The following is a 25,729-nucleotide window of genomic DNA, read 5'->3' as shown; positions in this document are numbered from 1 at the left end:
TGGTATTATATTTTGTTTTCCTGTTTTGAGGCTTGCGGCGGCCTGGATGTGTTCTGAGGGAGCGTGCGGTCTTTTCTTCCATGTCAAACTGTCTCAGCGAATGAGAGGGAATCGAGCACAAAGCGTTTATTAAAGAACATTTTCAGAAGTTATTGAACACCCGCAGGGTAGTTGCTTCCAAGCCCAAAATCGCTCATCTTTGATGGATTTGACCACGTAATGGTTGGGGAAAATATGAGCGAGTTGTTAAATACGGACCGTTTACATCCAGAGCTGATTTTGAAACTTTGCAGCCTGTGTCTAATTCAAAGGAGACCATAAGCTTCATAATAGCGCATACGATACCACGCATATATGTTGACAGTTTGAAGCAATGAGCGCCCACCAAATCTTAGCTTTTGTCTTCATATTGCTTACCGTAAAGACTTTGGCTTTATTTTGCTTGGCATGCAGACTTCGGCTTTAGCAAAGGCTAAGGTATCTTAGTCTTTACATTAAGCCCTTATCCTTTGTGTTTAGAATAAGGACCTTCGCTATAACATTTGCGTAGCTTAATGTAAAGGCCTTAGCATTTACCTTGCTTAGCGTAAAGACCTTAGCTTTAGCATTTACTTAATTTAGGGGTAAAGACCTTAGCTTTGGCGTTTACTTAGCATAAAGACAGTCTTAACCTTTGACCTGGCTTAGTGTGAAGATCTTGGCAGTGTAAAGACTTTGGTCTCAGGCTTTAGCCTTTCTCTCGATTAGCGTAAAGATCTTAGCCTTTACCTATTTTGCGTAAAGACTATCTTTAGTATTTAGCTTAGGTTCGACCTTAGTTTTAGCCTTTACATTGCTTCCTGTTAACATCTTAGCATTTACCTCGCTTATGTTAAAGACCTTAGTCTTAGCATTTACCTTGCTTCGGGGTGAGACCTTAAAGCCGAGCTCGGTCTAAGATCTTATTCTTGTCCTGTGTTTAATGTAAATATTTAAAGGTCATGGTAAAGCTTTTGAAATCACACAGAAACTAGCAACAGTTAATATCAAAACAAGATTTAATGCTGAAATACAGTTTACATGTTGCAACACAAACGAAATAATGGGAAAATTATGTACAGTGAGCAAAATGTTTCAACAAATCTATTTCTTATGGAATAGCATTATTGGCGAAAAGTTAGCATTCCAAAACGACATCATATAGGCTCTTTGTTTTTCACCAACAATTTGCACTTCAACAACCCTCTAACAAACAAACTATCCCTGGTAGACAAAAAAAATATTTCACGCCATATACATATATAAACAAAAGTATAATACTGTGCAAACTGCAACTGCTAGCAGTTCCTCAGGAACAGCAAGCGGTCCGTCTCGCATGTGTCACGTGTGCTTGTATTTTACATTGTCCGACTGTACAATCATTATATGAGTGGCACCTTGTTTCTCTATACAAATGACCGACGTGTGTGTGTGTGTTTATAGCCATGCAAATCTATGTCCTCTGGAATGTACCAGCACGCACTATAATCCTGTAACGATCCCTTGATAAATAGTATCATACATTTTGGGAGCCAGCTTCCCAACAATTTTCAGAACAATGACTATATAATCAACATTTTGGCCACTCGTGCATCCATTTTGACACTTTAACAACATCGGGAATTTGTTTCCTGAACCCGTTCATACCTCGTAGCAACCTTAGACACACCCCCATTCTACAGTGTCTATGGCAGGGGCTGGGAACCTACAGCTTGTGAGGCATATGTAGCCCGCGATAGCATTTAATCCAGCCCACCATGTAATTCTTAAAACAAAACCTCAGCGGAACATCTAACCAACAAATGCTAATAATATATAATAATAAACATTTGTTTCATCAATTTAGTGTGGCCTGTGGAGGACTGTCTAGATGGGAGGGGGGGGAGGTTCTCCACCCTTGATTTATGGTAACATGGAAAAGAAGCCCAACTCTCCTCAGGTTAGGCGCCTTTGGTACTCTTCTCCCAGACCTTCTTCGGGACTGCATTAGAGGTGTTACCACTTGCCGGGAATGGGCGTGCCGCATTCGTACCACCCCACGTAAGTCACATGCGACTTGCCCCCAATCTCACCAAAGCTAACCGGCTCTTGTCTCAGCGCTCGGAGGTAACCTGTGTTTAAAAGAAAATGTCAATATTTCAAATGGAGCAGTTGTTAAACAGAAAGCAATACACGATGTGTGAACAACACAAAGGTTCTCGGGGGTCCATGGTCCTGTGTGGGGCATCGATGGAGGATTTGAGGCGGTATCCTTAGAGCCATGTAGCTTGGGTTTTGTGCACCACGCCTGGTCCAAGTTGAATTGAGGCAAGTGGACTCTTGAAGATGTTTCACCTTTCATCCAAAAGTCTTCTTCAGTTGAAGTAATACCGAAGCTGAAGACGAAGCCTTTTGGATCAAACTAAAAGGTGTTGAACAACACAAACGAGCCCAGTTGCCTTGATTTAACTTATGCCGATTGCCACGACCTGGCTGACTGAGAAACTGCACGGTCGTAACATGCCTAGAAATATGGCTGCCCCTCGAAGATTGTTGGGTAATTTCTTTCTGAGAGTTGTCCGTTGCGTGATCCTTGACCGTTACATCAGCAACCACAAATTGTTGTTGCGATCATATATGTGGCCGCCACATTTGTTATGGTGTCACTCTGGCTTTCTGCCGAAAGTGATACATGTCAAATCAGTACACTGCTCATAAATACCTGGCCTGGATGGTAATTGGTCAGCAAACAGCTGCGTCCCAGTCCGCCCGTCCAGGAAGGAGTCCACAAACTGGCAGTGGTCCTCGCCGTGACCTGATTGATCTCCGATGTTGTAAAACTTCCCTAGCGAGAGAGAAGGAAAACATTGTAAGTTTGTTTACAAAACATTTCACAAAACATAGGTGGCTCGCAACACCAGGTGGGACTAATGAGGTAAACACACACACGCAACAATGTGGAGTGACCTCATGTCTGCTGGAATACTAAACAGCCCTAAAGATGAAGATACTCTGTAACACTGAGCACCGAATTTATTTACAGAATGACTTGAATTTGACCGTGAGACAGTTTGGGTGCTGCTGTTTTGGCTAACAACGGCGTGCTTACCATTGAGCGAATCACTAAGGTAGATCTTATATCTCAGGGAGTTGCACAGCTGGATGCCCACAAACTTTCGGTACCACGTCCTCTTCACGTATTGCTTCCCGTTGCATTCGGAGTAGGCGTCTGTCTTAAATGGGAACTGTGTCCAGATGGCATCTTTTCCTGTTGGGAATGTTAACAAATATGTATTGGAAAAAAACAAAAACAGAAATATGCTACATTAGAATGATGTTAAGAAAGGACAATATTTACCTGAAACGTTTTCACTCACTCGAGGGTCCGCTGCATGTAGAAGGAAAATGATGTCATTGTCATGCACATATTATTATTGACACCATATTATTATTATTGACACTTGAATAATATGATTGATGTCAGTATTATTATTCAATTATTCAACAAAAAAAAACACTTTTTTTTTTTTTTTTTAGTAGCAGCCCTAAATATACAGATGTTAAATAGCTTACGATGCATTAGTTTGTGCAACGGTACATATGGGATTCGTAGAATGTTTTTCTACGTGTAGCGTCCGGTGCAACTCGCCTGACTCGGTGTTAAACGACACAGGCTCGCTGGACGGTCCCGTTCCCAGCTCGTTCTTTGGTGTCACTTTGAACTCGTAACTGAAACAAGACAAACGATCAATCCGGGGGATAAACCGACTTGAAGGCCCATTTTTTTCCCCCCCCCCCCCCCGTCGAAATTCCCCTCTTTCCAGCCCGGGGGCTGAAATTGTCCCTATTTCGGAGCCAACGTCAGTCGCAATGACTCACTTGCCGTAGTCCAACAGCTGATGGTTATTCCACGTGCTGAAGGTTAGGATCTCCTGGCAAAAAGCGGCCCCCGGGGGACAATTCTGGTCAACTCTTAAAAGTCCAGATGCAGAATGAAAAATCCTGCACCTCCTCCACCCTTTCTGCTTGTTTCTCTGGCTATTTTTGTGTGCAGTAAAAATGGATTGATTTCTGTGATTTGTTGGTTCTCACTCCTTCTAAATGAAGTGGGTTTTTTTTTTTTTGTGTGTACGAGTATACATTCGACTTGTGTGCTGGCAAGAGGTTGTGCTCGTTTATCTGCATTGGCAGCTTTCACACATTCTTCAAATCAAAGTGCCGTAATCCATCACAGTGATGGATGAATGGGACATTTCGGTTAAAACAGCGGGATTGAAAACCAGCAAAATACGGCAATTCAACCGGTAAGCTCCCCTTTCAAATGGCATGCAGTTTATTGCCGTGATCAACAGCGACGCCGATTACAAATCTCTCCATTTGCATCCCCAAGCCTTTGGTTTTTGTTTGTCTTTCTTTTTCTTCCAATCCCCCTGTACAAGCAGCCACATGTCGAACATGCAACGCGGCGGCCTGACTTTTATGTTCTCCTTCCAAAGTCCGGTCAGCATCCCCAGAGCAGCGCTGATTTTTTTTTTTTTTTATTGTACTTTTTAAGCTACATTTCATGTCACTTCACTCTGTATGAAGGACGCATTGGCAAATTTAGTGCTAATATACCTGCCTGACATGTTTGAATTACGTAGATGATTTTTTTTTTTTTAATCCAGATGGGCTTTAGATGGTCGCCTACCTGCTTTCTGGTTTTAGATTCTCCACTGCGGTGTGTGTCTGGTTTGTTGTTGTCAATATGGACACTTCCTCTCCATTGGGTCCTTTAGCTGTTGACACTACCTCATACTCTGAAAAATGTAGAATAGTATAGTCATTTCAATTTGGAAACAAATAAACGGGTGACATGATCAAATGAAAACGCAGCTCCAAAGAAAAACAATCTGTCCTAAAATCACCTCTGGTTTCGTTGTCAGATTTCTGCCAGTCAAGGATGACGAAGGACGGGCACCCTTCGACTGTGACCACGGTGAGGTTGGAGGGCGGGATACGGGGAGCGGCCGTCACGTTCTGATCACCGCCGTCCTCGTCGTCTGGGAAGTACGCCAGGGAGGACGTGATCGAACACGGCTCGTCTGGCTTCTTATCGGTTTTGTAGATGACGTGAGGAGCTGTGGATATGTGGAGTGGGAGCATAATATTATGAATGACTCATTTGGGGTAATAAATGAATGGTTCGGTTCATCAACGTGGTCAGTTTTCCCACAGCTTTGGTGTCTTTTCGCACCATAGACAATCCAAACGGGAGATCTCGCTCCTCCCATTGGGCGCAAGTACCGTCTGTGAGCAAAAAGGAGGAGGGTTGCATTAAGAGTTGCTTTATATGCGTAAATGTATTGTGCCGTTGATTTGATTGAGATGTGCATCGCATCTGCGTCGGGGATGGAGAACGATCTTAAAACCGTTTTGCTTATCGTTGATGGTTAGTTTCTATCGATTGTTTGTATCATTGATTTGCTGGTTTGGAGCGGTTGACCGGTTGGTTTATATTGGTTGCCGCTTGAACTTTGGGTTTGTATAGTTGAGTGATTCGTTACGGTTGACAAGTTTGATGGTTGGTTTGTTCCAGTTGACTGTTGATTCGTATGACATGAATATTGGTTGAAGTTGTTTTTTTTTTATTGACGGAGTTGGTTCTTATTGACAAACAGTTGGGTCGTATCAGTTCATGGTTAGTTTGGTATCGGTTGACTTGTATCGGTTGATGGGAGGTTTCTGTTCTTTTACAGTTGGCTTGTATTGGTTTGTATCAGTTGATAAGTTGGTTTGCACCGGTTGATCGGTTGACCATTTGGTTTGTATCGGCGAATGGTTGGTTTGTATTGTTTGATGGGTCGATGTTTGGTTTGGATCAGTTGGCGAATGGGTTGTAGCGTTTGACAGTCGGTTTGTATTTGTTGACCCGATGGTTGGTATTGTTTGACCGTTTGGTTTCTATTGGTTGCCGCTTGAACTTTGGTTCGCGCAGTTGACTGATTCCCATCGGAAAATGGTTGGTTTGTATCAGTCGGAAGTCGTTTGATGACTGGTTGCTCCGGTTACTGGTTACGGTTAACCGTCTAGTTCGGTCAGCAGCAGAGTTCAATATTGTTATTTGTTTGTCTTTAATCTGACCCAACGAACGAGAGATTTCATAGTCTTACCCACATAGCGCTTCTTGCCCATAATGTCCACATCGGAAGCGGGCAGGGGCCTGAATATGGAGGAATTTTCATTGATGTCAAAGCGGCTGCCTGTAGAAAGGAAGCCGAGGAGTTAGTTCGTTGCGCTGACAGTCTCTGGTAGAACGATCTGTCAGCATTTTTCACTTCTGGCCCAGGTCAACATCGAGTCTGCCCAACACCTGCTTGAGCGTTCACGGCGACTCAAAAATCACACGTGTTCTCTTATTTCCTTCTCCGATTACAACCTCGTCATCCATGGAAACTCTGCAAACGTGTACAACCTCATGAAATCCCGACTACATTAAACATTTACAGTCCAATTCAAGTCACTTCAAGATTCATTTTCAAACTTTGACAAAGTTACAGTTGTGCTCAGTTGCATATTAAAACAAATATTCAAATAGATACTCAAAACAATTACGATGAGTTAAGAAATCTTTTATTGCTCTCCAGAGGGGAAATGATGGTACTTTATGACCTCAATAGTCATTCTTGGGCTACAAAACAAACAAAAATTGTGATTGTTTTTTTTTTTCCAATCCGAAAAACAAAAATGACTCATTTGGTATTCAGATATTATCGAAACAAACATCACCAAATTTGGAAATGTAAGATTTTTTTATGTTGTTGTAAGCATTGAGTCATAATAATGTGATTTTTCTTTTTTTTTTTGTAGCATGTAAGCAAATTTTCAAAAATGCAAAGAAGCTATGATAAAACAATTTTTTTTTTTTTGCCCTTTTAAGCTATTCATGGCCACTTTTCAAAGCAACATCAGAGTTCTAAAATGCAAAAACATGCTTATTGTTGCTGTAGTTTGTCGTGTGGAGCTGAAAAGTGTAACCCGAGTATTAGGAAGATTTTCTCAGTATGTTGCAGTGCAGTTTTACCATCAAATAAGACCTCCATGACAAAAAGAAAAAAAAGTGTCGTTTCCTACTATTTAATGACGGGGTCGTGGTGGCTGTCTGCTGTCGACGATCCTGCTTCGGCTTGGATGTGACCAAAGGGAAAGGCTTCAAGATGGACTCCTTGTCGCCTTGTTTGAGGTCCATGGGTTTATCTGAGGCGAGGGAGGAGGAGGAGGAGGAGGAGGAAGAAGAAGAAGAAGGGCGGTCAGTGCATCATGTGACTCACACACAGTTGTGTTCCATCTGCTTTGGCTGTCCTTTTTTCCTTTCTTTTTTTGCATCAGAAAGTGAGAAGAGAAGAATGTACGCATAGTTGCACTCCATTAAATTTCACAACTTGAAGTTTCGCGACTACGGGTTCTATTATTTCATGCCGTTGCTTCACTTTACGCTTCAGATTTACGTCAGAACTCAATTGAGTGAGCGTCAAAGGATTACAATTGTGCATTTGTTGCCTTTTTTGAGTTATATCGTTGTTCATGTCATGCGTTGCTCCTTGGTCTTACCCTACTTTAGGCTAGCTTACATTACACCTACTTTGCGTTACTATATTCATTTTCATTACGTTACACTAGGTTATAAAAGTTAAGCCAGTGTTTGTTCTTTTACTATTAACAGTGGTTCATTTTTTTTTTTTTACACCCGTTTGAATTTTAAAAACTGGCATGCGTGAGGCACCTTACAAATGAGCTTCACATGATACCATAATCTGTTGTTTGTACGTGTTTTAATATTAAAAGCGGATACATTATGTTTATCTCTACCACCGTTAAGAGTATAACATTACACCTAATATTGTCTGTACAGTTAATGTACTTGTTTTATGATAGTGGCAGTCAACATTTTTTTAAAATCTGAAAAAAATTCCGCTGTGAATAAAATCCCCTTCATTGAGTCATGAGAAACATATTTACGACCGGAAGTAGCTCGAGAAGGCGCTTATGCGGCGCAGCGTAGCGTTTGTAGCCGTCGCCCTCACCGTGGTCGTTCGGCATCCCCACCAAGTTGGGTCGCTTGTTGACGGGAACAGATTGGCGCAGAACTGCAGGGATGAATGGGAAACATTACGTACGTTAGAGCATTACGACGGCGAATTCGTACAGAGCAACAAAGGTGGTCTGCACTGTGGGACAAGACGTTCACAACTGGAAACAAAATGGTGGCGGTTTCGGAAGCTGACATTTATGCATAAATGGGTACTATTAGTAGAGATCTGTAAACAAAAATCCGCTCACGCACAAAAGCAACAATACAAGCTGGGGATGGGCATAATAATCAATTAATTTGATTGTTAATTAATTGTGTCAATATGCACTGATGGGCTGCAACCAGCAGAGGCACTGTTGATTTGATTTGAAGAACAACATGGCATCAGCTGCAGCCATGGCACTGCCAACAAAACAGGAGTTCAGAACATTCAGAGCGACTCTACCTTTCATTAACAAATATCTAGCCATCCATCCACTGTCTTCCGCTTATCCGAGGTCGGGTCGCGGGGGGCAGTAGCTTTAGCAGGGACGCTCAGACTTCCCTCTCCCCAGCCACTTCATCCGGCTCCTCCGGCGGGATCCCGAGGCGTTCCCGGGCCAGCCGAAAGACGTAGTCTCTCCAGCGTGTCCTGGGTCGTCCCCGGGGTCTCCTCCCGGTGGGACGAGCCCGGAACACCTCACCAGGGAGGCGTCCAGGAGCCATCCTAAACAGATGCCCGAGCCACTTCATCGGGTTCCTCTCGATGTGGAGGAGCAGCGCCTCTACTGCTTTTCACCCAATCTCTAAGGGAGAGCCCGGACACCCTGCGGAGGAAACTCATATCGGCCGCTTGTATCCGGGATCTCGTTCTTTCGGTCACAGCTTGTGACCATACTTGAGGGTAGGAAAGTAGATCGACCTGTAAATCGAGAGCTTCGCCTTCCGGCTTAGCTCCTTCTTTACCACAACGGACCGATACAAAGTCCGCATCACTGCAGACGCGGCACCGATCCGCCTGTCGATCTCCCGTTCCATTCTTCCCTCACTCATGAGCAAGACCCCAAGATACTTGAACTCCTCCACTTTGGGCAGGATCTCATCCACTCTTTTCCGACTGAGGACCACGGTCTCAGATTTGGGGGTGCTGATTCTCATTCCGGCCGCTTCACACTCGGCTGCGACCCGCTCCGGTGAGAGTTGAAGTTCACGGCTTGATGAAGCCAACAGAACTACATCATCTGCAAAAAGCAGAGATGCAATACTGAGGCCATCAAACCGGACCCCCTCTACACCTCAGCTGCTTCTTGAAATTTTGTCCATAAAAGTTATGAACAGAATCGGTGACAAAGGGCAGCCTTGGCAGAGTCCAACCCTCATCGGAAACGAGTCCGACTTACTGCCAGATATGCGTACCAAACTCTTGACACCGGTCGTGCAGGGACCGAACAGCCCAGATCAGGGGGTTCGGTACCCCATACTCCAGAAGCACCCCCCACAGGACTCCACGAGGGACACGTTCAAACACCTTCTCCAAGTCCACAAAACACATGTAGACTGGTTGGGCGAACTCCCATGCACCCTCAAGGACCCTGCCCTGGGTGTAGAGCTGGTCCACTGTTCCACGGCCAGGACGAAAACCACACTGCTCCTCCTGAATCTGAGATTCGACTTCCCGACTGACCCTCCTCTCCAGCACCCCTGAATAGACCTTACCTGGGTGGCTGAGGAGTGTGATCCCCCTGTAGTTGGAACACACCCTCCAGTCCCCCTTCTTAAAAAGGGGGACCACCACCCCAGTCTGCCAATCCAAAGGCACTGTCCCTGATGTCCATGCGATGTTGCAGAGGCGTGTCAACCAGGACAGCCCCACAACATCCAGAGCCTTTAGGGACTCTGGGCTAATCTCATCCAACCCCCGGGGCCTTGCCACCGAGGAGCTTTTTAACCACCTCGGTGACCTCAACCCCAGAGATAGGAGAGCCCGCCTCAGAGAACCCAGACTCTGCTTCCTCATGGGAAGGCGTGTCGGTGGAATTGAGGAGGTCTTCAAAGTATTCTCCCATGGGCTCACAACGTCCCGAGTCGAGGTCAGCAGCGCCCCATCCCCACTATACACAGTGTTGATGGTCCACTGCTTCCCCCTTCTGAGACGCCGGATAGTGGACCAGAATTTCCTCGAAGCCGTCCGGAAGTCTTTCTCCATGGCCTCACCGGACTCCTCCCATACCTGAGTTTTTTGCCTCAGCGACCACCAAAGCCGCATTCCGCTGGGTCAGCCGGTACCCATCAGCTGCCTCAGGAGTCCCACAGGCCAAAAAGGCCCGATAGGACTTGACGGCATCCCCAACGGGTTCGGGGATTGCCGCCACGACAGGCGCCGACCACCTTACGGCCACAGCTTCGGTCCACCATCGGAGCCAACTCACCACCAGGTGGTGATCAGTTGACAGCTCCACCCCTCTCTTCACCCGAGCGTCCAAGACATGCGGCCGCAAGTCCGATGACACGACCGCAAAGTCGATCATCGAACGGTGACCCAGAGTGTCCTAGTGCCAAGTGCATTAACAAATATTTTTTTTAAAAAACAATTAATCGATTATATGAGCGTTAATGTCGTCAAATGCCCATCTCTGATCAAAGCACATACAAGCCAGGAAGATCACAAATGCCGCCACGGTCTACGGCAAATAAAAACATTAATCGGCCCTGAAAATTGTTTTAATGATCTGAGGAGAGTCAAGGACGACTTCATTTTTAAAGAGTGACTCATTTCTATTTCGAAAAAAAAAAATAAAAAATGCTTGAACCGATGCTTATTTTCCACAGATATCTACAAGCTTCAATAGTCCTCGCCAATGAGTTTCAGACCGAGCAGCTTTGATTGATCCAATGAGGGAATTATGCTGGAAATGTAATCAGAAGTGAGCAAATGCGAGCAGGCGTGTCATGGAAACAGCTTCGCAAAAAACTCACATTTATTATTGCGACGCGTAAGAGCACACAGCACTAAATCTTTTAAGAGGAGACGCTGCGGCCTGAGGGAGTTTAAGACTTTAAGACTTTTCCTTAATTGGAGTTGCTCGGCTGCAATGCATTTCACATTGCACTGTGGTGATTGTTCATTCCCTTATCACGGAGATAATTCCGTTCTTAGTCTCACGACATGCAATTGTCATTGATCCAAAGCAGCTTCAAAACATTTGTTTTCGGGATCGTTTCCGTCCCTCCAATCAATGACCTCGGGCTTAAACTCCCTGGAGGGATCTGCAAAATGATGATTCTCACTGATGAACCCCGAGATTAACCGCCGTATGACAGACAGCTAATGGCAAACATGCGCCGATATGTATCGAGCGAAATACTGTATGTCCGTGTGGTAATCCTATGTGATTATGTGAGGCTGACGATCACAAAACGATGAAGTCATGCTTAATTGGGTGAAGGATCGAGGTGCAGTGATGTATAGCATGAGCTGTCAACCTAACATATGTCTTGCATCATTGCAGTTTTATACAGCAGCAATGACATAACTGCAAAGAGCAGAACCTCAAAAGTCGAACGCACGGTTGTACGATTCGTAAACGGACCCAGAAAAAAAATAGGCATCGAAACCGACCTGCTGTGGCGCATGACCCTCAGTTCGGTTTTGCTTTTTTCCTTTAAGTCTTTTATTTGTTTATTTATTTTGGGATGGGGGGGGGGGAACTCTTATTTAAAGAAAATCCTCAAGTAGTGTAAGACGAGAAAAAGAATATTCGGGAACGCCACAAATTGTGCGAACTACAGGGACTCGCATTTACTACACTTATGACTGTTATGAATGTTAAAATGTTACTTACTGCCCAGACAATTTGACCATAGAAAGGACTATTTCTATTTTTGTTATTTCCTATGGTTTGACTGATTTTGATTAGCTGAGACAATGTGATGGGCCGAAGAAAAGGGGGTCTCTGAAACGTGCCCACCTTTTACACGCAAACATTATGCTCGACATAAACTCTAACTAAGGATGGGCATTTGAAGAAACATCTTTTGTCGATCATCAGGCACATTAAGCATGAGATTCCTCAATCTTTGCAAAGTACAAAACAACTGTGTTGATTCTGGCTTCCTTCACGCATCCATTTCGGATAGCGCTTATCCTCATTATTGTCGCATGTGAGCTGGAGCCTATCCCAGCTGACTTTGGGCTAGAGAGGCGGGGTACACCCTGGACTGGTTGCCAGTCAGTCGCAGGGCACATACAATCAAACAACCATTTACACTCACATTCACACTGATGGATAATTTCGTGTCTTCAATTAACCTATCGTGCATGTTTTTGAAATGTGGGAGGAAGCTGGAGTATGCGAACTCTTCAGCCGAGATTGGGACCGAGGACCTCACAACTGTGAGGCAGATGTGTTGACCCCTTTCCACCGAGTTGTCGATACGAGCTTCAAATGGATCAAATTGCATATGATCGACAAAGTTATTCATCTTCGATCAAGTTTGAATTGAAGCCCATCCCTAGCTGAAACCGCAAACGTATTCTGGGACGGGGCATATTCAGTAACAACAACAGAGCCACAAAAGGTCAAATAGGCAGGTCGAAGCATTAGTGGACTGTGACAAAAAGCGCATGATGATGTGGGACAGAACATACTGTAACATTGCCTCATGGGTTAGTGCGTGTGGAATGCTGAAAGGTGATATTTCTTGTTAGTCTTTACCAGGTTTCTCTTTGGACCATGCTCCAGGTTTAGGGAGAGCATTGCTCCTATGATGAGCTGTTGGAGGGAGAAGAAGGTCGGTTATGAAGTGTTCGGTGTCACTGGTTTTGGCAGTAACCAGTCAGGAAAAACAAAGCTGGAAATGTGTCCCTTTGACCTAGTTTTTAGCGATGAGCTGTCTTTAAAACTCTGCGACATTAATCTTATATTGTGGCCTTCCTCATTCTCCATTCTCTAAGTCTTTTGAGGTGTCTGTGGGTATGTTTAGGAAAGGATGATACAAACAGAGGAAAAAGAGACCAGCGAAACTGCCTGCGCTATGCTTGGTTTGGCATGCTAGGTGTAAAATGTGGCGTGTCCTTGCCAGCGCTGTAGCCAGACATCCCACATGGCCCGGCGAAGAGGGACTGTAAATCATATTAACGACGCCGAGGCTCAAGCCGCCAATGCAGCTCATGGCACAGGTGTGAAGTACACCGCACGAGAGCGCACGTGTGGCCGAGCGCAGGGAGTTTCGGCACTGGTGAGGGACGCACGAGGAGCGCAAGATGGTGCAAGAAAGCTTGAAAGGCACAAGCTTTTCAAGGTGTATGCAAGACGTATCCTGCGCTAAGCCGGGAGCCTTCTGTCGTTGTCTGTAAATGCAGAGCTGCAGATAAAGATAGGAAGTTTGAATAAAAGAAGAGGAGAAAGGGGGAATCAGAGTAGAGGAAGAGAATTCTCCATTACCCCCAGAGATCCTGGAGCTGTGGGAGGAGGTGGAGAATGATCTGACGCCATTGCGAGGCGATTGAGGAGGAGGCTTTATGCGTGAAAATGTTGTGTTTCTTCCTGCCGGAATAGCTGAGGAGCTAGTTGGGGGACGAGGGGTCTCGACTCTCCGGTTGGTGGTACCTAGATAAGAAGAGAGGCATTCGGGAAGGTTAGCGATCATCCACTTGCGAGCTAGAAAGGCTCTACCTAAACGGAACAAATGACAGTGCACATTGGTGAAAAGAATGTAGGCGAGAGACCAAGGAATGAAATGACACGAGACATGAATGGCACACTGCGCTGTTTGTGAGTGGGTGGGGGTTAGGAGGGTCTGCTGGGCCGCGGTTGACAGCACACATGGTGACAGGGACGATGACGTGGGTGTGAGGATGGAGATGGAGATGGGGAAGCAGTGATATCATCCAGTGGTTTGAGTTGCAACTGGGTGTCATACAGTTGTGACGAAAAGCGGTGACGGTAATGCGAGCAACTTGCCGCGGTGTTTACCAAGATTGTAATTATCAGGCTTCTCTGCAGCCGGGGCTGGGATTGGCAGAGGCTTTCCCTTCTCCCGTGGACTAGGAGCTGTATGGGAGAAAACTCATGTATACTCTAAAGGGTATTTGTTGTTATTGTGACATTGAACATTACGTGTTTGAACATACGAGGTGTGGAAAGTAGGTGTTTACCGGTGGGAACTGCCTGCAATGGAGGGACCTCTACAGGGCCAGAGTGAATCCTGCCCTGAGGCAGAATCTCAATTCCAGGTTGCAGTTCTGCTTGGGACGTTGATGCAGGATTTGCCTTGGTTCGTGGTTCAGATTGGGGCAGACTTTGTGCCGTTGATGGGAATTTGGAAGCAGGTTTCCTTTGGGGTAGGGTATCGGACAAAGGATGAGACTGGGGCTGTGGCGGGGCCCTACCTAAAGGTTGCGGTTGGTTAATATTATGCTGTCCGGTGATGGGTTGGTTTTGAGACTTGGCTGGCTGACCTGGCTGTGTTTTTGGTTGGGATTGTGTTTCAGGCCGTGCCGTTTTCTTAAATAGAGGTTGGGTCATGGGGATCAAAGAATGAGTCCTTGGTTTTAATGTTGATTGAACTTTGAACTGTTTTTTTGTGCTTGGACGAGCCTGCGTAGAGTTTTTTAGTTGAGTGAAGGGCTGGAATGTTGTCTGAAAATGGATCATTGATTCAGATGTTGTTTGGATTTGGGGCTCAATTGAAGATTGAGATGGTTGTTTAGGTAGGACGTGAGATATTGTTTGAATTTGTTGCCTTTGAGTTTGATGTCGTTTAGTTGGTTGAGATGTTTTTGGATGTGCCTCATCTGCAGGCTTTGTTGTTAATTGTCTTGGGTGTATAGACTGGGTTATTGGATGATGTCTTGGTTCAGGCTGACTTGTGGTTTGAGGCTGTGATAGGGGTTGTGGTTTTGTCTGAGTTTTCGATTTTGTCTGGGTCTTGGGTGTTGATCTGGTTTCTGACTGGGGTTGAGCTTTGGGTGTAGGTTGGGATGTTTGATGGTAGTGTGTTGGAATTGGGTTATGTGTTACAGGGTGGAGCTCTAGCTCTAGATCTGAATATGATTCACTCTGGGGTATAGGTTGGAATGCTAATTGATGTTGAAGAAAATGGGCTTTTGGCTTAGTACCTGTTTGGGGTTGTTGTGGTCTGGGCTTGGATTGTGTTGGTGGTTGGTGGAGATTTAATGGAAGTGGGGGATGACTTTGAGATTGTCCACCATTTTGCTTTGGGACTGATACAGAAGATGTTGGAGCTGTAATCTGAAGTGGAAGTTGGAGATTAGGAACTAAAGGGACCTCGTAGATAGGAGAAATGACAGATTTGGAGAGGCCTCCTCCTGGGTGGCATGTGAGAGGGAGAGAGAAAATATGTCCTGTAAAATACTTATTGGTTTAAATGAAAACAAAAACATGGACTGAGCTGGCTACAAAAAAACAGCAGAGGTGCAGACAAGGACCTGGAAATGCGCATTGTAATGCTTGGCCTAGTGTGACGTTACACAGGATCGTTTACCTGATTCAAGTTTCGATGACTCATTCAGCCTCAAAGCAATCCAGTTTCTCTACCCAGGATTCCTACGGTTTGATTCCAAAGGCGGTCTCGCTAAGACACTACGATAGGTTTGATTCGGTGTGATTGATTGGCTGCCTTATAGGCATTCCGAATTGGTTCAACCTCCAATAAAAGGATATCAGAGAGAAAGTCCTAAAACGGCATAGGCAAAGCCAATACAGTGTACTTCTAAGATTAGAATAATATAGGGACTAAAATTTAAGACCGTCCATTGTTTAAGTCGTCAATCAACTCCATGCCATTCGATCGTGTTAACAGTCCGGCTTCAGCCAAACAAACCGGTCACTGATAAAAATACATTTGAAACATAACAAGGCCCTAAAATGCATCATTAAAAATGGCTTCGAGCTATCGTATGTTGTGCTAAGCCTACCTACTTTAGCCTTGTTAAACAGCTGACATCACGTATGGAGTGTAAACTAAGCACGCAACGGTTCTTAGTTAGCAATCTGCCTGCCTCTCAACTAGAATAGGTCCAGTGTTTACGTTCTGAACAAACTTGAATCACTATTTACCAATTGGCTGTTTGGTAGTCGCAGGTGTCGCAGGTCCGGGGGTAGACAGAGGTTCCTGTCTAGTAGTTGTGGTGGGAGCTGACAAATATAGTGCACATTAGATCATGTGAAAGAAGTGTAGAAAGTAGACTAGATGTTGCATCTATTCTTAAGTGATAGGCAAAGTTGCTTAGTTGTATGTTTTTTTCTGACCATTACGTAATTCCTGAGATCATGCTCAGAAAAAGAATTACCGAGCGTTGTCTTTGGGGTTATGTGGCCGGAGAGGGGTAGTCTGCCCTGCGTCCTATTGGGAAGAACTAGCAAAGAGTAAAGGAAGAGCGGTTAGATTGGAGAGAAGTCAGCACAAAGGCTATCACGGTCCTGAAAAAGAAAGAGGAAAGTTAAAGCATTTGTTGAGTGCAAGTACATGGTGACAGCTTTTTCCCAAGGGTGATCAGGGTATACTCGTTCACAGTAATGCTTTCTTCTTTCTTTATTGATATTACGCCATCGGCATTGTACATGCGAACGTGACTTGAACCTTAGAGACAATGTGATGTTTTCTTTCAGGCACTGTAAAACACGATTCAGTACTCAGTACTTCTGGAAAGAAACTCATTGTGAGGTAGTCTGCGTTGAAATGTGAGATGCAATTCTGTTGCATAATTTCAAATGTCTTTCCTTTGCATCATAGCGTGCTGTTTAGCATCAAGGTAATTGTGACTGACGTGAATTGTATTGCATTGAAATAGGAATAAATCATATTGGGTCGTAATTGGAGTGGATTGTGTCCCATTGTAATTTGCGTTAAATGTATAGTGTCACGTCATAATTGGAGTGAATCCTGTTGTATCGCATCGGGAGTACCTTTACGCATTTTGGGAATGTATTGTAGCATTGTAGCAAGGCCATGTGGCCATGCAGTGACGGAAATGCACATCCCTTGCATTTACTATTTGTACTGAGATTTTGCTAAACCTTGTATGAAAACAGCTTTCTGATCACTGGAATCTGTAACAATGTTTAAGTAGACTTTTGTTGGTCTAAAAAGCAAAGATTTTTCCAGTGCTTAGACTCACAGTCCAAAGCAGAACAGAGATTTATTTTATTTTTCTTAACAAACATCATGAAAACTATTATGCATCTTCTATTGGCGTAATAATTACAATCGGTTTTACCAAGGAAACGCAGTCTGTGCTGAACTTACCATGACGAGGAGTAAAGGGGAAGTGAGGACCTTGTGCTTGGGGTTTCTAGTGGGTCAAACACAAACACAAAGAGGAATAATCAGTCAATAATATCGTCGCAATGATCACGACTAATAAATTACTGAAGCAACCGAAGAGGTTGCTCTTAGTATCTCCTGCTGGCACGAATGGCCTTAAGTTGGAATAAACAAAGAGGCTAGCACACTACAGACGGACTTGGCTTGTCGTACCCTGGCTGTACTCATGCCGTTTCCATTCGGCAGCTGGAAGGGAAATTAACGAGGCAAACAACCCTGAGAATAGCATACACATATAAAAAAATGTACAACATACTCTCCAGGGCATATTAATTCTTCCGAACGCACACCCTGTTCCCGAATATGTTTATTATGAGCCGAGCTGTTCGTTCTCATTTGCTTCAACAACTCTTTCAGCATATCCAATGAACAGAGCTTGTGTTGATGGAGTGATACAATAAAACCCTCATGTAATAAATGATGTCGTCATGACATCAAGTCAGAACTCTCAGTATATTATTTTATACCGTATTTTAAAAGATAAAGATACGTACCACAGGGCTCATGGGACGTTTGAAGATTTTCCTGATGACTTTCTCTGTAAACAAAAAATAAATTGTCAATAAATGACATTTTCAAACTGAATGTCATTCGGTTATTGAATGCATCATGGTTAAGTATCCTAAAAGATTGCAGAGAATCGGAAGGTTTTAATGCACGTTACGGGTCAAACCTACCTTGAACACCCCCCGAGCTGATGTTGTGGATGACGGGCTTGCTCCACGATCCGGTCTTGTCCTTCGAGCTGGGCTGGACACCGAACTCGTAAACCGCGTTGGGTTTGAGATTGTCAATGACCGTGTCGCTCGTCGGGCAGGTCTGGTAGTTCCACTTCCTGTTCCTCTCCCTATAACGCACTGTGTAGTGTCTGGACCAGAGACAGAGCAGAACAAACTATATACAGTAGCGAAGAGAATATTTACACTTAAAGATGCTTGGTAAAAATTTTCACAGAAGTTTTCCTGACATTTTGTGGCGTTTGAGAAATTCTTAACCCTCGGTTTTTAAGGACAAATTTCCAAGGCCAGTTCCCACCAAGCGCTACGATTCGGTTAGGTTTGGCACATTTTCCTTTTTCCCCTTCTAAAGGGTCACAAAATATCCAACCCCAAGCAACCCACAGTTGTTGGGGTGGCGGTCTATGGTATGCTTGCAGCGGGTGGAGCTAGACACCTTCCACGCGTTCCGTTGCTTCACTCTCTAGTCATTTGCTTTCTAAAGAAAGACCCCGTGCATGAGCTAAGGCCAAATGTATGTAAGCATACCCATCCTCGAGACAGTCGTTCATGATGTTGCCTTCGTAGGGGGTCTTCAGTAGGGTCCCCCAGGAGAGCAGAACTGAGGTGGGCGTTACCGACCCGATAACCAGGTGGAGCGGCTTCTCCAATTCCACTTTCCCTGCAGATGAATGGTTATTAACGTACAGTATCTTGAATGGCACTTTTAAAAGCCGTCATTTTAACAAGTCATACCCGTGCAATGCTTTTTGACATCGTTGGTTGGGATGGGCTGGACGGCGATAAGGTACTTGGGCTCCGCGTCTGAAGACACGACATTTAGAGGCTATAGAAAGACACAACCTTTCACGAAATAAGTATACACGTATGCATGCTAGTCATTGGCCACTCTCACCGAATTCGGTCTCGTAAGGCTTCCCGTTCTCCGGTAGAGGAATAAACTGTTTGGAGAACATGCTGCTGCCGTAGCCCAGGATGTAGCCCTCCAGCTTGGTGTCGGCGTTGGGACGTACAAACTTCATCACGATGGTGTCACCTGTGGCGTTGATGCGGACCTTCATGTTCTGCCGTCGGACTGATGGGACAGGAGAGGACGCCATTATTATTATGCTTGAAATTGCTCTGTTCCTTTGTCGTCATCATTGTAGATTTTGAGGGCTTTCCTTTATTCTCAACCCGCAAGTTCATCTTTTGTTGTTGTTCTTGTTTTGTTTTTTGTTTTTGAATTCAACCCTGAGAGCCAGTTTTATGGCTCTCAGGTTTTAAAAAAGGGCATTGGAGCGACAGATGAGCCAGTAGAAGCTGCAACCTCCCTTCCTTTGTAGTTAAGACTATAAACAATCGACTCTCCAAAGCACATGTCTTTGGCTTCGCTCTCAGCATCAAATGAAATAGTGGAACTTTGCATGCCGAATAGCGCTAGCAGCTGCCAGACCCAACGCAGACACTTGCAAAGGGGGAAGCCCTGGATTTGAAAAATACCCTCTTAGCTTTTCCAGCTCTGTTCTCTCGATGAAAACCTCAATCCAAAGCGTTTGTTTTTGCATCGCCCGTCAATATTCTGCACAAACGCACAAGTGAGATTGGCTCGGGGGAGTAGGAAACATCAGGAAACTTCTGGCAGCGTCTTGTTAAAATCGAGCACGAGCAAAGACTGGCTCGGACCCAACGACCACGCCACGCTTTGACCATTTGGCTCTTTGATACTTAGCAATATTTCCCAAGTACAGTCATTCGATCTAGATGATCTGACCCAATCGCTGGCCTGATCAACAATCCATCTCTCAGCTACAATTCTCACATTGTTGCTGTTTGCACAAACTCTCGGGGCTGTCTGAAACCTCGACTGGCTGGCGCCCAAATTGCCTTTCAGACTAACCAGTATTTATTACATGTCATAATTTGAGTGAATCCTAATAGTGTGAATTTTAGTATACATGGTCGGCTGCCTAAGTAGAAAGCCAGTTTATCGAAATTATATTTGCCTCAGTGGAACATTTGAAGCTGTTTTATTTTAGATTTACTCAGGAAACATCTGTTAGTACCAAAAAAAAAAATAATAATAATAATAATAAGAGGGGGGTTTACCAAAATTAATACTATGGGGTAAAAGTCATTCAATTATCTGAGTAAAAGTTGAAGTGTTACAAAATAAACCTGTGCACTCAAAAGTTGCAATTTCATAAGGGAAAAAAAAGTGTGAGGATATTTTCATAGTATTGTGAAAATTCAACTAATTTAAGAAATAAGTAGTAAAATAGTCAGAAAAAGTGTTGCAATTATATATGGGGAGGTTGTAATATTGAGGAGATAAAGAAGAAAGTCGTCATTTTTAGTATTAAGTCATAGTATACTGACTAAAATACTAAGTTGCAGTTTTACCCCCCCAAAAATTGGTTTCATGTGAATGAAGTTTTAATGTTGAAAATCATTGCAGTTTATGAGGGGGGAAAAAAAGGTTTCACATTGAAAGAATAAAATTGCAGTGTTGCAAGAATGACGCAGTAATATTAAGCCGTGATATTGCAAGGAAAAGGTTTTTGAGAAAAAAGTCCGAATGTTATGTGGTGAAAGTCGTACGTTTTCAAAAATGAAGTCGTACCATTGCGACAAAAAAAGGTTGCAATTGCTCGTAATACTAGGAAATGTTACATTTTTAATATATGGAGCCTCTGGCTGATGAACTCTTGCTGGAATCTTCACATTCAACTTGTTCCATGTTTATTCTCAGAAAAAAGAAGACAAACTTTTTTCGTGCTGCGTTTGGACTTGTTCCTTGTAATTGTACCTGTTGCCAGTGGGGGTCCTACTATCGACGACATGGAGCAAAATTGTCTGCTGACCTCTTTTTAATTTGATTTTTATCCGCCACGTCAAATGTCGTAACGATAACCTCCGCGCTCTCCCAGATGGTCATTTAGCGCACTCATTCGAACAAAAACAATGTGTTATATGATGCTAATTAAGATGAGTCCCTTTCAATCAAATATAATGACTCCGGCCGTCGGGCTCCAAATGTCGAACCGGTAATTCCCATTAACTGCGTGTGCAAATCCTTCAAAATGCTATGAAGTCACCAATCAGCACGTGCCGTTGCCCAATAAATAAAAGGCCCAGAATGGGATAAACATTGACTAATCGTCCTCTCCGTCTTGCGTTTTGGTGAGTAAGCCGAGGAGGTCACGCTGTTGGCTCGAAAAGCAGCAACACCCTCGAACTGAAGACTTTTGCTTGGCTCCAAAGTGGACGTTATCGCCTGCTGACGCGCGGTCCTCCGGGAAAGGGAGTCACAGAATCACGGGGAGGAAAACACGCTGGCGTCAGCTTTGACCGCCAATTTCCGTGACACCTTGAAGCACCGCCGTACCAAAAGTTATTTTGGATTTGACACCAACATTTTGTTGGAACCGTCATCGTGTCTGCGATTTGCTTCATTCCTGCCAGCACCAAATGTTTTTCCTCTGAAAGACCAAACACTTTTTTTGTACTTATGAAAGTTGATACTTTTCTTTCCACTGCTACGCTAGCTTTTCTTGCTATATTTGTCACTTATGATCAGAAGCTTCTACTTGAGCGGCACTTAATGGTCAAAAAAATGATGTCGGTACATTGTTTTCTTCTTTTAAACAGAAAGGTTCACTTGCCATTCTTGTATGACAATTAGGAATGGAAAAAAAATGTTAGTTAAAACATCGCCAGCACAGTTAATACATGTTTAATATTCGCGACAGTTTTGGACTCTGGAACCAATTATTCCAAATATAATCAATCTCAATAGACAAAGGGCTTGTGGGTCATACTTCAATGTACTACTGTACATTAACTGTAAACTCCTGGATTTGGGATTTCCATGCTGATTTCCTCGCCTTGTATTACCAAACCACCAATTAGCGTCAGCGAATTTGTACCGCTTGAAATGGTCTCAGTATCGCACAAGAGGTGATGTCGAGCTGGAGTCGGGGGGGAGATCGGGGGGGTAGAGAGAAGAGCCGAAACAGATGTTTTACGGCGCACTCCATTTAGGGCAATGGAGTGTGAAAAATCTTGCCGGGGCTCGTGCCAGCCAGTTGAAAATCATTTAGATGGTGACAAGGCAATGACAGCTCCAGTGACCTATATTAGTTAAAACGGGACCGAGGGAATATCGGCTATAAATCAGTGGGAGTCGATTGTGGAACAATCCCCCGTTCCAGCGGGAGATAGTCACGCCAGGGATGGCACTCCCCAGACTTTCCTTGGCGGCCTCCGTGCTGTTTTCGCACGACGAACGGCTTGGGGTATATTTTGAACGGAGCCGCAGCTGCTTTGTCTTCCGATATGTGGAATCGGCCGTCTTTCCGTCCCCCCGGGATTCCGAGTGCGTCCGGCAACCCTTCCTCTCTTCGCCGTCTTCGTGTTTCCATCTCAATCATTCATCCGCGCTTGACCTGCCGTTTTGGTCTGGCTGCCTCCGACGCTCTTCCCAAGACATTTATCGTCTAAATGTGGGTCAGTCGTAAATAATTCAACGTTGTGATCGCAAACAGGGTGATGTCATACGTTGTTTTCTAGGATACCATTTTTTTGTTGTTGTTTTTTTTAGCTTCTTGGAATTTAGAAGTGAGATGTAACTATCCATCATGCGGGCTTACGTGCCAGATTTTCACCTGCTACAGGTGACAATATGTAATATACAGAGACCATCTCCAAAAAAATTCATTCTCCTTTCCCGCATGCGAGGCGCAATACTGTAAGAGTCCTGCTGGAAAAACCTCAAACTTTTTAAAATGAAACTCAAAATGCACAATTTCAGTCATCCGTCCATTTTCTTTACCGCTTATCCTCACAAGGGTTGCGGGCCAATTTCAGTCAACGTACTCACATGTGCACCAAACTTGTGCGACCAAATTACTTGCAAAAACTGGTTGAGGGGGAAGAAGAGAAGGTTTGAACCGCCCTCAAGCATGTGTGTGTGTGTGTGTGTGTGTGTGTGAGAGAGAGATTTCTGTAAGGTCATGGTGTTCCTACATGTGCAGTGCGCCCCCCCAGGGGGATTAAAAGTATAATAAATTCGATTTATCCAATTTTTTTTTTTTTTGCTACAATTTACACTACTGCCTTAGCGTAGAATATAATAAATAGAAACCTGCGTGTGCGTTGTTGCATTTTTTTTTTTAAATAATTTTTTTTTTTTTAATTTGGTCATGTTTTGGCAGCATGTTTGGATGACTGGTTAGCACATCTGCCTCACAGTTCTGAGGTTGCGGGTTCAATCCCCGGCCGCGATTGGCTGGCGACCGGTTCAGGGTCCCTCGTGAGGAGAAGCGGTACAGAAAATGGATGGTCACGTTTTGACCATGTTTGCAGGATTAAACGTGATGCCTTGGCTCCAAACAGGCTTTGGACAGATGTTGACGGGGTGCGTTGCTTCAAAAGTTGGCGCAGGCTGATGGAACAGAAGTCGCCTCCTTCTGGTCAGTGGACAACACAACCGCTTCTTTGCATAATGCGTTTGACTCTCAGATCAGGCGCCCGAGCCAAGAAAAGCTCAAACGAACCTGCCTTTTCCCACAGAAAAGAAATAGAAAAACAAGCCAACTTTTGCCAGCAGCGTTAACCGCGTGCAGGCTGGACTGTGGGCTGCTCCCCTCCAATCACTTTTACAACCATTCAAGTTTTCAAAGGGGCTCCAACACGCAGGACAAAAACAGCATGATTGCGAATGCCCCAGTAGGCAGCAGAGGGAAAAAAAAACGGCCTTCGGTCGGTGTGTTTGTGCAATGTGAGACAGGAAAATTCCCAATCAGCAACTCAGTTATCTGATCTACTGAGTCTGTGTTATGACTTCTTTCTTCTTTCCTGTTGGAAAGAGAGACAAAAAAAGAAACTCCTGCAAGGAGCTCGGGCTCAGTTTTTGTTCAAAGTCCCAAAAGGGGGACAACATGTATGACAACATATTTGTCTGCTATGAAAAACTGTGGCGATAATGTCCCACGCATCCGTGCTGCTGGAACTGCTGTCGATGTTTAGCGTGTGGTCTACGTGTTAAGTCCGGTACGTGACTTCACCGCTGCGGGTACTTTGATTAAAGTCAGACCGGTGCAACTCAGATTGGAACAGCAACAGCAGAAAGTCGACACCTCTTGCCGTATTGCTTCCAGGGACTTCATCTCGTGAGGAAGTCTTGCGAGTTTAACCTGTGAACTTCCTAACCTGAGGACACCGCCAAGTAAAACCCGCGACGGACCAGCTGTGCTCTCTTTGTTTCAGGGAAACGTGATTGGTTAAAGAAAAATTCGTTCTCGAGGTAAGTCGGACAGGTGAGGGACGGCCTCCCCTTTTGGGATGAACCTCATTGGCATTCGTCAGGACCGAACAGATGGATTCATACAGTTTTCAGGCGCAACGGTGAATCGACCGTCGAAGATGTTTGTACGTACGATACGGTAAACCACTAAGATATTCTTTCAGGGAAGACTAAGAACCTTCAGATCTCTGTCTCATACGGAAAGGGTTTCCGTATGAAGCTTTCGATAGCAGGTGGGATCTTAAACTCCAGACCACCAGAATTGCATGCGAGGGGGCACGTGCCGAGAGATGATGACCAAGCCTTTAACCAGAGACCCATCCATTCACTTTCTAGCGCTTATCGTGTCCAGGTGCCACAGGTAAGCTGGACCCTATCGCAGCTGACTGAGATGCACCTCAAACCGATGAAGCGGCACATGGTAACGTGAGCATGTCCTACCTCTGCTCCTGCGTGGTGTGGAGGGACCCGACAAAACTATCCCAGCGACGAGGACCACAAGGAAGAGGACCAGAAAGCTGGGCGAGCGCTGCTGCGTCCTCGTCATGACTGCGGCGCTCGGCGTGGGGGAATCTCGGGAGGGACGGACGAGCGCTGATGTCTCGAGGTTCGGACGAGGCTCTCAAGTCCCGTAGGCCAGCAGGCGCAGGTATCAGCTCGGTTTCTGCGAGAGGCTGAACGACTTCTGCGAGCCGCTCACGACTTGCGAGGCACACTTGACTGCAGGTTCGGATGCTGCTGCACCTTCTATACCTCCCTGATGGAGGGGAGGGGTCACACACACTGGCTTTTTCTCCAAAAGGCGCTTCAGCCAAAGCTCCCGCCCTTCTCGTCTGTTTTTTTTCCCCTCCCTGCTTAGTCTGGTGGGTCCACACCAATTCTGCTTTCCATCTGCAGCAGAAACCCTCTGACACGAGTCATTGTTTTCACTCTCCCTCCTCTGCGCTTCTCTCAGTGAGCGCTCGTGTGCGCAGTCACATCCAGAACACCTCCAATGCAAACACGATCTACAGCTTCCCTTGCATTCAAATGGCTGCTTTATTGATAATGCGCAGGAAGATTGTTGTCATTGCGGGCGTGTCAATAAAATGTGAGGTTTGGAGTTCAACCCGTGATCGTAATGGATGCAGCAGCCTTTCCCAAACTCGGACTTAGGGTGTTGCCTTTGCCTTTCGGTTTGCGTGACAACAGTGTTCCAGAACCCAGAAACAAACAAATAAACAAAGTAACATTGGAAAAAGTTTGAAAATGACCCTGTTATCGTAGCCAGCTTGAATACTCAACTGAAAACCTAATCTCTGGTTACAAGTG

The 25,729-nt window shown here is 44.8% G+C and overlaps 1 protein-coding gene across 11 annotated transcripts; it reads right to left on the bottom strand.

Moving 5' to 3' along the window:
* Positions 1–1,019: 1,019 nt before the first annotated feature.
* On the bottom strand, positions 1,020–25,207 carry LOC133486375 (target of Nesh-SH3). 11 transcript variants are annotated; one of them, XM_061791395.1, is made up of 23 exons: positions 24,860–25,181; positions 19,028–19,207; positions 18,868–18,936; positions 18,661–18,793; positions 18,073–18,263; positions 17,890–17,933; positions 17,318–17,363; positions 16,362–16,427; positions 16,129–16,206; positions 14,205–15,377; positions 14,011–14,100; positions 13,492–13,656; positions 12,763–12,819; positions 8,061–8,123; positions 7,111–7,233; positions 6,150–6,239; positions 4,905–5,117; positions 4,688–4,796; positions 3,647–3,726; positions 3,356–3,385; positions 3,107–3,265; positions 2,720–2,842; positions 1,020–2,129 (listed from the first exon to the last, which is right to left on the bottom strand). In XM_061791395.1, exons 1-23 carry the CDS (start codon positions 24,963–24,965, stop codon positions 2,014–2,016), a joined length of 3,504 nt encoding a protein of 1,167 aa, XP_061647379.1. In that variant the 5' UTR covers positions 24,966–25,181; the 3' UTR covers positions 1,020–2,013. The 11 variants fall into 11 exon arrangements, 10 of the variants coding, with proteins under 10 accessions (XP_061647379.1, XP_061647381.1, XP_061647380.1 ...); XM_061791397.1 differs by having other exon boundaries at positions 14,023–14,100; XM_061791396.1 differs by having other exon boundaries at positions 14,205–15,374.
* Positions 25,208–25,729: the final 522 nt, after the last annotated feature.

Source organism: Phyllopteryx taeniolatus, chromosome 12 (genome assembly GCF_024500385.1).
Source record: "Phyllopteryx taeniolatus isolate TA_2022b chromosome 12, UOR_Ptae_1.2, whole genome shotgun sequence".
Lineage (NCBI taxonomy): Eukaryota > Metazoa > Chordata > Actinopteri > Syngnathiformes > Syngnathidae > Phyllopteryx > Phyllopteryx taeniolatus.
Note: the sequence above shows the minus strand (reverse complement) of the source record. Positions and strands in the feature narration are given on the sequence as shown.